This window comes from Aquila chrysaetos, chromosome 19 (assembly GCF_900496995.4).
Source record: "Aquila chrysaetos chrysaetos chromosome 19, bAquChr1.4, whole genome shotgun sequence".
In the NCBI taxonomy this organism is placed as follows: domain Eukaryota; kingdom Metazoa; phylum Chordata; class Aves; order Accipitriformes; family Accipitridae; genus Aquila; species Aquila chrysaetos.
In genome coordinates, this window is record NC_044022.1 from 19,839,302 (window position 1) to 19,850,751 (window position 11,450).

The 11,450-nt window shown below is 54.7% G+C and overlaps 1 protein-coding gene and 1 long non-coding RNA gene across 2 annotated transcripts; one reads left to right on the plus strand and one right to left on the minus strand.

The window, feature by feature from the left end:
* Nucleotides 1-5,722: 5,722 nt before the first annotated feature.
* LOC115353559 lies at nucleotides 5,723-6,555 on the plus strand. Its single transcript, XR_003927604.1, has 2 exons — nucleotides 5,723-5,866; nucleotides 5,954-6,555. It is a non-coding gene; the product is annotated as an uncharacterized LOC115353559 (long non-coding RNA).
* Nucleotides 6,556-8,601: 2,046 nt separating this feature from the next.
* FAM181B (family with sequence similarity 181 member B) lies at nucleotides 8,602-9,992 on the minus strand. Its single transcript, XM_030043153.2, has one exon. The coding sequence runs from the start codon at nucleotides 9,907-9,909 to the stop codon at nucleotides 8,728-8,730; it is 1,182 nt and encodes a 393-aa protein (XP_029899013.1). The 5' UTR covers nucleotides 9,910-9,992; the 3' UTR covers nucleotides 8,602-8,727.
* Between the last annotated feature and the right edge of the window lie 1,458 nt (nucleotides 9,993-11,450).

Consider the following 11,450-nt stretch of genomic DNA (forward strand, 5'->3'; position numbering starts at 1 on the left):
AAGGGGAAGGGGGCTGGGGGCAGGCGGAGGCGGGCAGCTCGACAGCCCAAGCGAGAGCGTCGTCCTCTGCTGCTGCAGCTGCCGTCCCGTGCGGGGCATCCGGGTGCGGAGGCTGCTGGAGAAGAGAAGGGAGGCCCCGTAGGAAGGCGGGCGCAAGAGCGGAGCTATGGAAGACCCGAGGGAGGCTGCAGAGGAGCTCCTGCTCTGGTAAGCCTCTCCTGCAACGGCCCGCGTCCCCCTGCCAGCAGCCCCTCGAGCAACCGGGGCCCCGGGCCCTCCACCAGACATCCCTCCCGCTCCAGGGCAAGCGGCCGGCTGCGCCGGCGAGGGCTCCGGCTGGCACCCGACGCCCGCGGGCGGCTCCGCGTCTCCGGCGGGAGCCGGTGCTGGGCTCCAGCTCCTCAGAGCCCGCAGCCCCTGCCTCCTCCCAGCCAGCCTCTGCAGCCACAGGTCTCTGCCCCGGCCTCGCACAGCGGCTCAGCCCGGCGGGTTCCCCGCCGCCGGCTGGGACGCGAGGGGCCTCCGCAGAGCCGCAGAGACCGTCAGCGGGCTTCGGGGCTCCCGCGGGCCAGGCGCGCGGCCAGGGGCGCGGGGCTGGAGGGGGCAGGCGGCGTTCCTCGGCCTCCCTCTCTGGACCCGGCCCTCGAAGCTTTTCTCCGTCTCTCCTCAGCGCCTCTGAGAAGAGCCACCGGCAGGGCAGGACCGGCCTGAAGGGTCCCGGCGCTCCGAGTCCCGCAGCGGGGAGGAGAGGCTGGGGAGTCGGCGCTGCCCTCTTGCAGCTCTCGAGCTGGGAGCGGAGGAGGGGAGAGCGCTCCCCGGGGCGAAACCCCACCGCCTAGCGGACAATAAAGAGGGTTGCTTCCAGCAGGAGGGTCTTCCAGTGTACTTGTCTGCGGGAGCTGGGAAAGGAGCAAGTGCGGCAGGCGCCCCTTCGAGGGGAGGCCGTGCCCGCCCGGGGGGCTTCCTTGCCAGGGCTGGGACGCCAACGTGTAGGATCCAACGCGAACCACTTGAGGGCTGCCGAGGACTGACTTCTGGCCGTGGCTTCTACGTGGCTGAGAAGCGCCTGTTAGTGGTCCATCCCATTTTACCAGGGACTGAAGCAGTGGCAATGAATTTTTTTTATTTCTTGGCCGGTGTGGTACAAGAAAACTCTCCTGCGGAGGGACTCCTCGCGGAAAGCAGAAATTGCTGTGTGGCTGCCCTACCAGATGATACATTAGTTAGTAAAAGGGATTAAAGCAGTGTAGGAAGAACACAAGTTGAACATCGTGGGACTTCTAGCTGCTGTCTGTTTGCAGTCTGTTTTCTAATTTAAGCAAGAATATTCATAGCCGATCATTTTGGCTTCCTCTGTTTGCTCCCGCTTTTTCTCTCAGCAGCAGAACGAGTCCTCTGTTCCAAGTTGTTCTTTGTCTCTTCCTTTGGAAAATGACGTGATTTGAAACCAGTGATAAAAATAGCATAAATTCAAGAAAAAGGTATCAATACAGGTAATGATGTGACAATATCAATGCCTATTTCAAGCCCGGAAAGGATCAACTATGGCATCCTAACATGATGCTAAGCCTAGCGTTTGACTGATACCTGAATTGCCTCTGCCAGGAAAAAGCCTTCGCTTCTCTTTGCCTGGCCATTTCACGTCTCTCCTCTTATTTAACAAAATTGCATCTTCTTTGTAATCCCAGCTGCTCTGGATTAGTCAGGTAGCGTTTGTCCCATAGTAAAACATGTTCTTCCTTCCCCGGCAGGGCCCATCTATCAGCCAAGGCAGCGCATTGCTGGGAGCACTCTGCCGCAGGCTGCAGCGCTGGCTGATCCCCAGCATCCAGGAGCCAGCGTGTGGCTCTCACGACCAAAGGGTCCCTGCACAATACAATAAAAACAAAAAATCTCGAAGTCAGGGCCATGCTCCTCCGGCCTGACTTTTACTTCAGCCCTTGTGCCTGGCGTTTCTGTCAGCTGGCTCTAGGCCTGAAGGGTTATCTAATCCATAGAAAATGTTAATCACAGACTTTCGGATAAAATTTCGGCTACCTGGTCATCACATTTGTGCTTAGCACACCAGGCGTGTTCCTACAAGTAGCCACCCCGAATTAAACCTCTACCCTTTAAGTCATTTTCTGAGGCTTCTTCCTCACAAGCCTTGACTTCATGTGCAAATTGGAGACATTTGTTTTGTTAGCACTTCAAGGGTGTGCTGACCTTTCAGTCCTGAAAGGAAAATCTTGATAAAAATCACTAATTAATGACTGAGTTTGAATCATTTGTCCCAGATATGTAGATAAACAAAGAAGCTAAAGGTCTGGCTATTAAACAGGAAAGAAAGGTTTTTTCTTCATAGAGCAAGCTTGGCTGTTCAAATACCTAAAATGGTGGTAATTGATTTATATTCAATTATTTGAGTGCACAGAAGCAATCATAGCTATTCTTTAAAGCCCAGTTCTACTGTGAAGCGTTACTATGCAAAAAATGATTCCTTATTAGTTGCCCGCTGATGACAAATGGTGGTAGAAGGATGGAATTTCCCTTTTATTTAGAATTCACATCCAATTTTACCTATCATCTGATCTCTGCTTTCTGTATATCGAGAACAACAGGGCTGCTTGCTCCAGACCTAATGAATCTAGCTGACAAACCACTGACAGGGAAGAGACTGCTGGAACCGGGAAGGGATTTGATGGCAGAATTGTAACACCGGCTGGTATTATTCGAACAAGAGATCCGTTGGAGTCCAGCTCAACTCACAGTCACCCTGGCTGTATTCATATAGTCAGCAGTCAGGACAATAAGTCCTATTTTAACCTGTAAGTCCTGCAGATTGGTTCGGAAAATCGCTGAGATTTCCAGAGATCTCACAAATTCACTGTGAACCTCATTTTTAACCACTGGGAGGAAAGAGCACCTTTCAGGGTGCTCAGCCTCAATACCCAGAGAAGCACTCCAGCTAGCTCAGGAGCTGAACACATCAACGAGACATGGGAGGAGAAGGAAACAGGACGTATGTCGTACTAAGGGAGCGTCCAGGATAGCGCTCAAGGCCACCCCGGAGCGTTGTCTCAGCCTGAACCCGCAGTAGAGACCGCAGTACGCTCGGCACAGGCTCGAGCTCTCCACCGTGAGCTTTGGATGACCACCTGCAGAAAGGGCCACGTCTGCTTCGTGTCACTGAAACGGGTCGTGGGGATCAGTCCCTATAAACTCGTTCTTTACTTTGTAGTGTAGAAGGGCCTGTGCCACAGTCTGCGATTAAGAGGAGAGACAAAATCTGGGCCGCTGCCTCTCCTGTGCCACCACCCCTGGTCCAGCAGCCTGTCTCAGGCAGGATTCTTTCCATTTGAAGAGTGGCTTGGCAGCATCAAATTAAAAATCAGTGATGATTATGCCCAGCTTCTACTCAAGAAACAGAAAGCAGTAGCTATCTACAGCTACTAGTACAGTCATATTGTTGTCACCCAGTATCTCAGATTTAACTCACTCCCAGCCTGCAGGCAGATTTGCTTAGCTGAGCTGTGGCTGAAATGGCTGAGCTGAACTCCAGCAGTTCCTGAGCTAATCAGTACAAGCCCCAGTTCACTTCAACCATACTTGACGATGGACTTGGGCACTGATCACAGGCTGGAGTAACAGAGGCACAGACACAGTTCCCTTCAGTACACACAGCTAAGGGATGGCACCTATGGCAAAGAGGCAGGGTAGCAAATGGGGACAGTCACCTCTTCATCTGGCACAGCAGGATTTGCCAGAATTTGTTCAGCAGAGCCCGCAGACAGAATAACAATTAGCAGCTAAGACTGATGCAGTCTAAAATGCCCACCAGGAGACATCCTAACACACAAAACGCGCACTAACAGGAGCACCAGAACCCGTTAATACAAAGCTTGACTCCGGTCCTCCATCCCTTATTACGGACCAATTCACATTTTCTTATATGCCCAACATTGCCGGGGAATACCTGGAGGGAGCACAGCGTAAAGCGTGCGGTTTTAGCTGTCTCTGGGAGGATCACAGAGAGATTTCACAAATAAGACGTGATTCCCCCATCTCAGAGAAGGAGAGATGAAGGGTCATTTGAGAAATGCTGCACGTTCCTCAAAGCCTACACTGGCCAATTCAAGCAATTAAAAATATTTCCCATGGACAACAATGCAGTGATGTTGAGTCTGTGATCTCTGGACAACTGTGGATCTGTGGACTACAACCAAAAAAAACCACAAAAAAAAATAAGGCTTTGACAGCACATTTACAGTTGCTATGGAGGGGGTCCAAAAAGCATAAAAGACTAAAAATGTCCAGTCTAGTGAAGTAGTTCTCTGCCAGTGATGGAGGGGAGTCACCAAGGTTAATCAAGGTTACAGTGAGGTATTGAAACATACTATAAAACACAGAAAACAGAAGTTCTCCCCTCACCTTTCATAACATTCACCTTTCAGCAATCCTCTGCCAATCTTTATCCACACAGATTTCGGGAGAGGGCATCACTATAATGTACTTTATTTTTACTCTTTTCTGTACATGTGTTACAAAAACCATTGGGTTTTAAACAAGTGGTTACCAATCTTAAAAATGAGAGGTGAGTTTATTACAGAGCAGGCAGGCTGCAGTCTCTTCAGTTGACACAAAGCTATCCTAAAAGCATTCCCAACTCTCATTTCATATAGTCAGGTTTGTAGGCCTGAACTCTCACATTTCCATCGTAATTGCTTGCACATCGCTACGGAATTGCTCCACCACCTTTTTCCTCCCGTTGCCAATAACTGCAGAATGACCTTCAGTTTTTGCACTGTTGCCAAAAGGAGTTTATTCAAAAAGCCAGAAAACAAAAAGAGTTTACAATAAACTTCTGTATCTTTCTTACTAACATTGTTTGAACAACTATGTAAGCTCATCGAAGGTGACTCATCGTCGACGGTCAGGCCGTATTAGAGCAATCCCAAGCTCAGGTCATGAAATAGTTAGTGAGCCTTTTTCAAAAGCCCATCCAAGAAAATAAAGGGATCTTTCTGCTTTCTTGAAGCGGCTTTGGAAAAGACCCAGACCGTTTAAGTCACAAAATACTGAGACACAGTAATAACTATTCATGGTGAACCCTTTGTTGTTCATCAGTAAATCACCATTAAGGAAAGGTAAGATTCCCTCACTTAAAAAGAGAACGAGGGGTTCTTGTTATTCCCCTTTATCATCTTTGACTGCATAGGAAAAATTATTCAGCTGTGTATGCTTTTCCACCAAAATCTCCAGTAAAATCAGATGGCATGTGTAAAATACACCAGCAACAAAACGGAATTTAGTGTATCTGAGGAACTCGGTGCAGGGGCTTTGTAAAACGAAATAGTTTGATAGTCTGACCTTGATCCAACCGAACGAGAACCCGCTGCCATTCAAAGGGACACACTTCTTTTAAGACAGAAAAGCTAAAAAGGATCAGCTTTAGTTAGGGACAGACTCCTTGTAAAAGTGCAGCAGATAAACCAAAATATCTTGCTCGATTACAAAAGGTTTTATTCTTACAGACGCTTAAGGTGATGCTCTTCAGTGTTTCAGTGGAGAAAACAAGTTCCCAAGGGTGTCCCTGAGCGAGACTCTTGTGACATTTTCAGTGCCTGCGCTATTCAAGCTGGGGGAAACAACCGCAACAAAAAGAGCCCACACATGCACAAAGCAGCTGAAAGCTGCAGCTCCGCTAGATGGCAAGCCCTGCTCTGGTAGCCGTGCCCTCGCCTCCTCCGCAGCAGGGAGAGGAGCTCCAGCACTCCTCAGGAGTTGCACAGAAGTCCTTTGTCTGGCCTCTGCTGTGGGGAAAGCTGCCGGGATCGACCCAGCCATTGTTAGCTCCTTTCCAGCCTCATCAGGCTTCCCGTACCAGGTACTCCTCAAATACATCCATCCTCTGGCAGAAATGCAGCGGTGCTTTGAAGAATACTAATTTTTTTATTGATTTTTTTTTTTTCAGTGTAATCTCCTATGAACTGAAAATCCCCCTTTAAGAAGCTATTGCAGAATAGAAGCTAAGCCGAAGCAACATCCGCAGCTGCTGTTCAGTCAGGCTGACTCCTGGAGCCCGGTCCCAACTTCTTGCAAGCCCACAAAGAACCCTCCCAACCTGGCAGCATCTGGAGCGGGCCGCCGCGCCAGTTTTGCACCAGCCCGGCTCTGCTGACACCCACAGAGCCGCTTCTCCCACTGGCCTGAGACAAGATCTCGCCCAAGAAGGCTGACGATGCTCAGCTTCTGAGCACCACAGGGCACCAAGGCAGCAGAGCACCAAACGAGTGAAAACCACCGGCAGGTCAGATTTGTGGCACTTCACAGCTACTTGGAATCAAAAGGTGAGGCCTGTGGGCAACCAAACCATTCAGGTTTGCAACGTCTACACAGCATATCCCAGACTCTATTCCCGAAGACCTCTTTTAGACTTCTTCTGAGCAAAACGTCACTGAAGTCTGTGAGACAGCTGACAGGATAGGCTGCAAGGTCTTCAGGATTAGATCCCTGGTTAATACGCATTTGCATATCGAGCTTGTGAAATAAATAAATTGCTCAGTGAAATCCTAAGTGAAAAAGGCGTTTTCTTTCCTTAGCAGAGACCATTCCATAATCAGCTTCCCCTTCATCTGCTCGGCCGGCTGAGCGCGCCGACCTCGGGCGCACGGCTCAGGTGAGAAAGCTGGGCAATACGATAGATCAGCGCAGCACCCTCGAGCTGAAATACTCCAAGCAGCTGCCAGTTCGTGCTACAAATTCACATGCTAGAAGCACTTGCTAAACGAACAAGACCACCTCTCCAGCTGAAATAACCCCCCAGCTGGCCCTGTCTAGGTAACCTAAACCGTGGTTATACGCAAGCTCTGCTTGGACCTGGCAGAGCGCTGCTTGCGAATGCAAACTCGCGCTCTCTTCGCCGGGAGGTTTGCCAAAGTGAAGGCGGCAGGACTGAGTTCACAGAGCAGGACATTGTCCCGACATCAAAACCAGCAGCGGGGCAGGATTAACCTAATTTGTAGCTACCTTGGCTGGACCAGCCGCCCATTGTTCCTCATACACGCTCTCGTGAAGCTTAGTTAAATAAACTACTGCAAAATTATACTTGAAAAGAGCATTTCCTTAACAGCGTGCAGCTATTAGATGCTGGAGTGTTGTGGACATTCATCCACGGTGGTTCCTGTCCATACAGCTTTTGTGGAGACCTTGGGCAGCTTTTGGGGAGGAAAGAGGCAGCAGCGTAAGTTACAGCTCTTGCTGTTTAAAAGTAAAATGAAGCCAATTTCCGAAACAAACTATCTGAAGGTTTATTTCCAAAAGATCTTGCTTCGCCTCTCCACGCACCCCAACGTCTTGACCCCGAGTCTCTGAAAAGTTAAATCTGGGTTGATGAATGAAGAAAACTGTTTTACCTTTCACATTATCTTTTAAAAGACAGAAGGCACAAGGATTTGTCACCACCGAGGGTAAAACCTCAGGCTGATCCATATGTGGATCCCGTTTCAAAAACAAACAATCCTCTTGGGGCTGGCGGGGAGCCAGACTGCGGGATTGCCTTTTAAGACTTGCATCTCAATAGGAAACCTCAGAGCAGTTTGATTTGTTTTCATAACTGTAACAATTTTCATCCCTTGGCTTTGTAGCGTATTATCATTCCCTTCTTTCTAGTAAGTTAAAGAAACAGCCGGTACAAATGAAGGCAAAACACACACGGGTCGCTGTGGATAAAATACGGCATTTCAAAGGATTCAGGAAAGACAAAAACCACTGCCCGTCTTAACTCCTGCCAAGAAACCATTACAGAGGGTGGAGGCGCGGTGAAAGGCCCTTGAACGCCGCGTTTCAACGGCAGTAACAACCACAGACCTTAGATCTATTGTGTAGCTTTATTTTTATAGGACCTATCATAGACTCTTTTACATAACTTAAATGATTATCAAATAATCTCCTGTACACAATGAGACCGAGCCGCGTTGCTTTCCGAGCTTTGACACATTCCTGGAAGGAATCCAACCGTCCGTAGGAATCACACCGCCGCAGCGGCTACAGTACATTTTTGTCCCGAACTTACGCCGTCAATTAACTTACGTATCACTCTAAATTGCTGTTTGCAAGATCCTGCAAGACACTGTTAAATTTCAGGACACTAAGTTTTGGTAGCAGCATTTTTAATTTTGCTTCACTGTTTAATTTTTTATGGTTTTTCCTCGCCTTTGTGTCCTCAGCTGAACATCCGCCAGCGCTTGCGATGCACGCCGACCCGGGAAAAATTTTAAACGCACCGCGAGAGCTGGCCGAGTTTTTACTTTCAGACCGAAACCGCGTCCGAGCGGTCCGGGCCGCCTTCGCCAAGCGCGGCCCCCGTTCCAACGCCGCGCAAGGACAGGTACGCCGAGGGCCTCTGCCTACAGCAAGACACAACCTGACCCCTAAGGAAAAGGGCTACGGAAAGGTCGTCGCCGGCCGCTAGAAAAACACCTGAAGGAACCCAGTATTTCACATTTTATTTGCAGCGTCTCCCAAACCGCCGCAGTCGGCGACTCGCAGAGCACACGGGTGAATCCTGCGGGGGGCCGCGGCCGTGGTTTCGGGACACGCACACCCCCCCCCCCCCCCCCCCCCCCCCCCGGAGCGCCCGCCGGGTCCCCGCGGGTGTCCTCTCCCGGCCGCCCCCCGCCGCCATTTCACCGTCCCGGGGGGAGCGCTGCGGGGCCGGGGCGGTTCGCCGAGCCCTCCGGCGCGGCCCTACAGGCCGGGGTAGGCCGGGCGGTGGTAGCCGGCGCTGTAGTCGTAGGGCACCTGCGGCGGGGGCAGCGGGCACTCGGGGAAGAAGGGGGCGAACCCCGGCGAGAGGTGCCCGCCGGGCTCCTCGCCCCCGCCGCCGCCGCCTGGGGCCGGCTCCCCGCCGCCGGGGTAGAGCGGGCGCAGCGCCTCGGCCGGCGCCTTCTTCGGGGGGCTGCAGGGCCCGGCCGGGCTCCAGGGCGGCTCGGGGTAGAGCAGCCCGCCCAGCAGCGGGTGGTGGTGGTGGGCGGCGGGCAGAGGCAGCGGCGCTTCGTAGAGGCCGTGCTCCAGGCCCAGCTCGGCGGGCAGGCGGGCGGCGGCCCCGCCGCCGGGGAAGGCGTCCGGCGGGGCGGCGTGCTCGGGCAGCAACGCGCCGTACTCGGGGCCCAGCAGCTCGAAGAACTCGGTCGCCTCCGCCCCGCCGCCTCCTCCTCCTCCTCCTCCGCCCTTCTCCAGCTCCTTGGCCCCCGGCGGCGGCCCGCGGGCGGCGGCGGGGGGCAGCGCCGGCTCCGTGAAGAAGGAGGGCGGCAGGTTGCGGTCCCGCAGCGGCACCTTCCGCGGGCCGCCCGCCGCCGCCCCCCCCCCCCCGCCGCCGCCGCCGCCGCCGCTCGCCGCCCCTCCGCCCGCCGCCTCTCCTCCTCCGCCGCCGCCCGCCGGCCCCCGGCCCTGCTGCAGGGAGCCGAAGAGGGCCGCCAGGCTCTTGCTCTGGAGGCTGCTGGCCGCCTGCGAGGCCTCCCGGCGCGGCGGGGGCTTGGCGGGGCAGGCGGCGGGCGGGGAGGAGGAGGAGGAGGAGAAGGAGGAGGAGGAGGAGGAGGCGGGCGGCGGCGGCGGCGGGGCGGGCGGCGGCGGGGGGGGAGCGGCGATGATGCCGGTGCAGCGCTTGATCTGCTTCTGCAGGTACTTGCGATGGTTCACCTTCCGCTTGGACTTCACCGGCTTGTCCAGCGCCAGCTTGATGTTGCTGGAGGCCGAGTCGATGAAGCTCAGCAGGTCCCTGGTGGCTTCTTTAAAGTCCCCCGCCTCGCCCGCGCCGCCGCCCTCGTAGCCCTTCTCCAGGTCGCCATAGCCCAGGAGGCCGCCGGCGGCGGCGGGGAAGCAGAAGGAGAGGAGGTGGTGGGGGCTGAGCAGCGCGGCTGGCACGGCCATGGCCGGCGGCCCGGCGCCGCCGCCCCGAGCTCCGCAGGGCTGCGCCGGGCGGGCGGGCGGCGGCGGCGGCGGGGAAAAGGCGGCGGGCGGGGGCGGAGGAGGGCTCAGCGGCGGGGCTGGCCCCGGCCCTCCCCGCCTCCCCGCCGGGCCACCGGGGGCCGGGCCGGGCCGGCTGCACCCACCCCCCCCCGGCCGGGGGCACCGGCGGTGCCGCGGGGGCGGGACGGGCATCGCCCCCCCGGGACAGGCACACACAGAGGGACAGGTACACACACACAGACACAGGGACAGGTACACACACACACAGGGACAGGTACACACAGAGGGACAGGTACACACACACACACAGAGGGACAGGCACACACAGAGGGACAGGTACACACACACACACAGAGGGACAGGCACACACAGAGGGACAGGCACACACACACACACAGAGGGACAGGTACACACACACACACACAGGGACAGGCACACACAGAGGGACAGGCACACACAGAGGGACAGGCACACACACACACACACAGGGACAGGTACACACACACACACAGAGGGACAGGCACACACAGAGGGACAGGTACACACAGACACAGGGACAGGCACACACAGACACAGGGACAGGTACACACAGAGGGACAGGTACACACAGAACCCGGGACAGGCACACACAGAACCCGGGACAGGTACACACAGAACCCGGGACAGGTACGCACACACAGGGACAGGTACACACACAGGGACAGGTACACACACAGGGACAGGTACACACACAGGGACAGGCACACACAGACACAGGGACAGGCACACACAGAGGGACAGGTACACACACAGAACCCGGGACAGGCACACACAGAACCCGGGACAGGCACACACAGAACCCGGGACAGGTACACACACACAGGGACAGGTACACACACAGGGACAGGTACACACACAGAACCCCGGGACAGGCACACACAGAACCCGGGACAGGTACACACAGACCCCTGGGACAGATACACACACACCCCCGGGACAGGTACACACACACCGGGACAGATACACAGCCTCCGGGACAGGTACACACAGACACCTGGGACAAGTACACATACACCCCTGGGACAGGTACGCAGGCCCCGGGACAGGTACACAGCATCCCCCAGACCCGACCAGTGCGATCCCCATCGCCGGCGTGCGGCCACCCCCGGCGCTGTCCCCCCCTCCTGCTCAGCTGGCACAAAATGTGTTCCTCTGCCCGAGGTCAGCCCCGCTGCTGCTGGATCGCCCGCACAGCACGGGCATGGAGGCACGCTCTTGCTCTGACACCTGCCACGATGCGTGAGCCTAATTTAATTTGCAAAGGAGGTTTTTTCCAAGCTCATTGCTATGCACGTTACCTGGCATATTGCATTTTCCTAGTCAGGTGTAGTCCTGAGAAAATCTAGCACTGTGATCCAGTAGAGATTTTAAATGACCGGGCTGCATTCAGTTAAAACTGGAGGTTTTTACTTGCACGCCTTTAGTGAAGCAGCAGTATAAATCTCCCATACGGAAGGTAGAAA

Bases quoted from the DNA above. Each gene is read 5' to 3' on its own strand.
- FAM181B (XM_030043153.2), bottom strand. From the start codon at position 9,909: ATGGCCGTGCCAGCCGCGCTGCTCAGCCCCCACCACCTCCTCTCCTTC.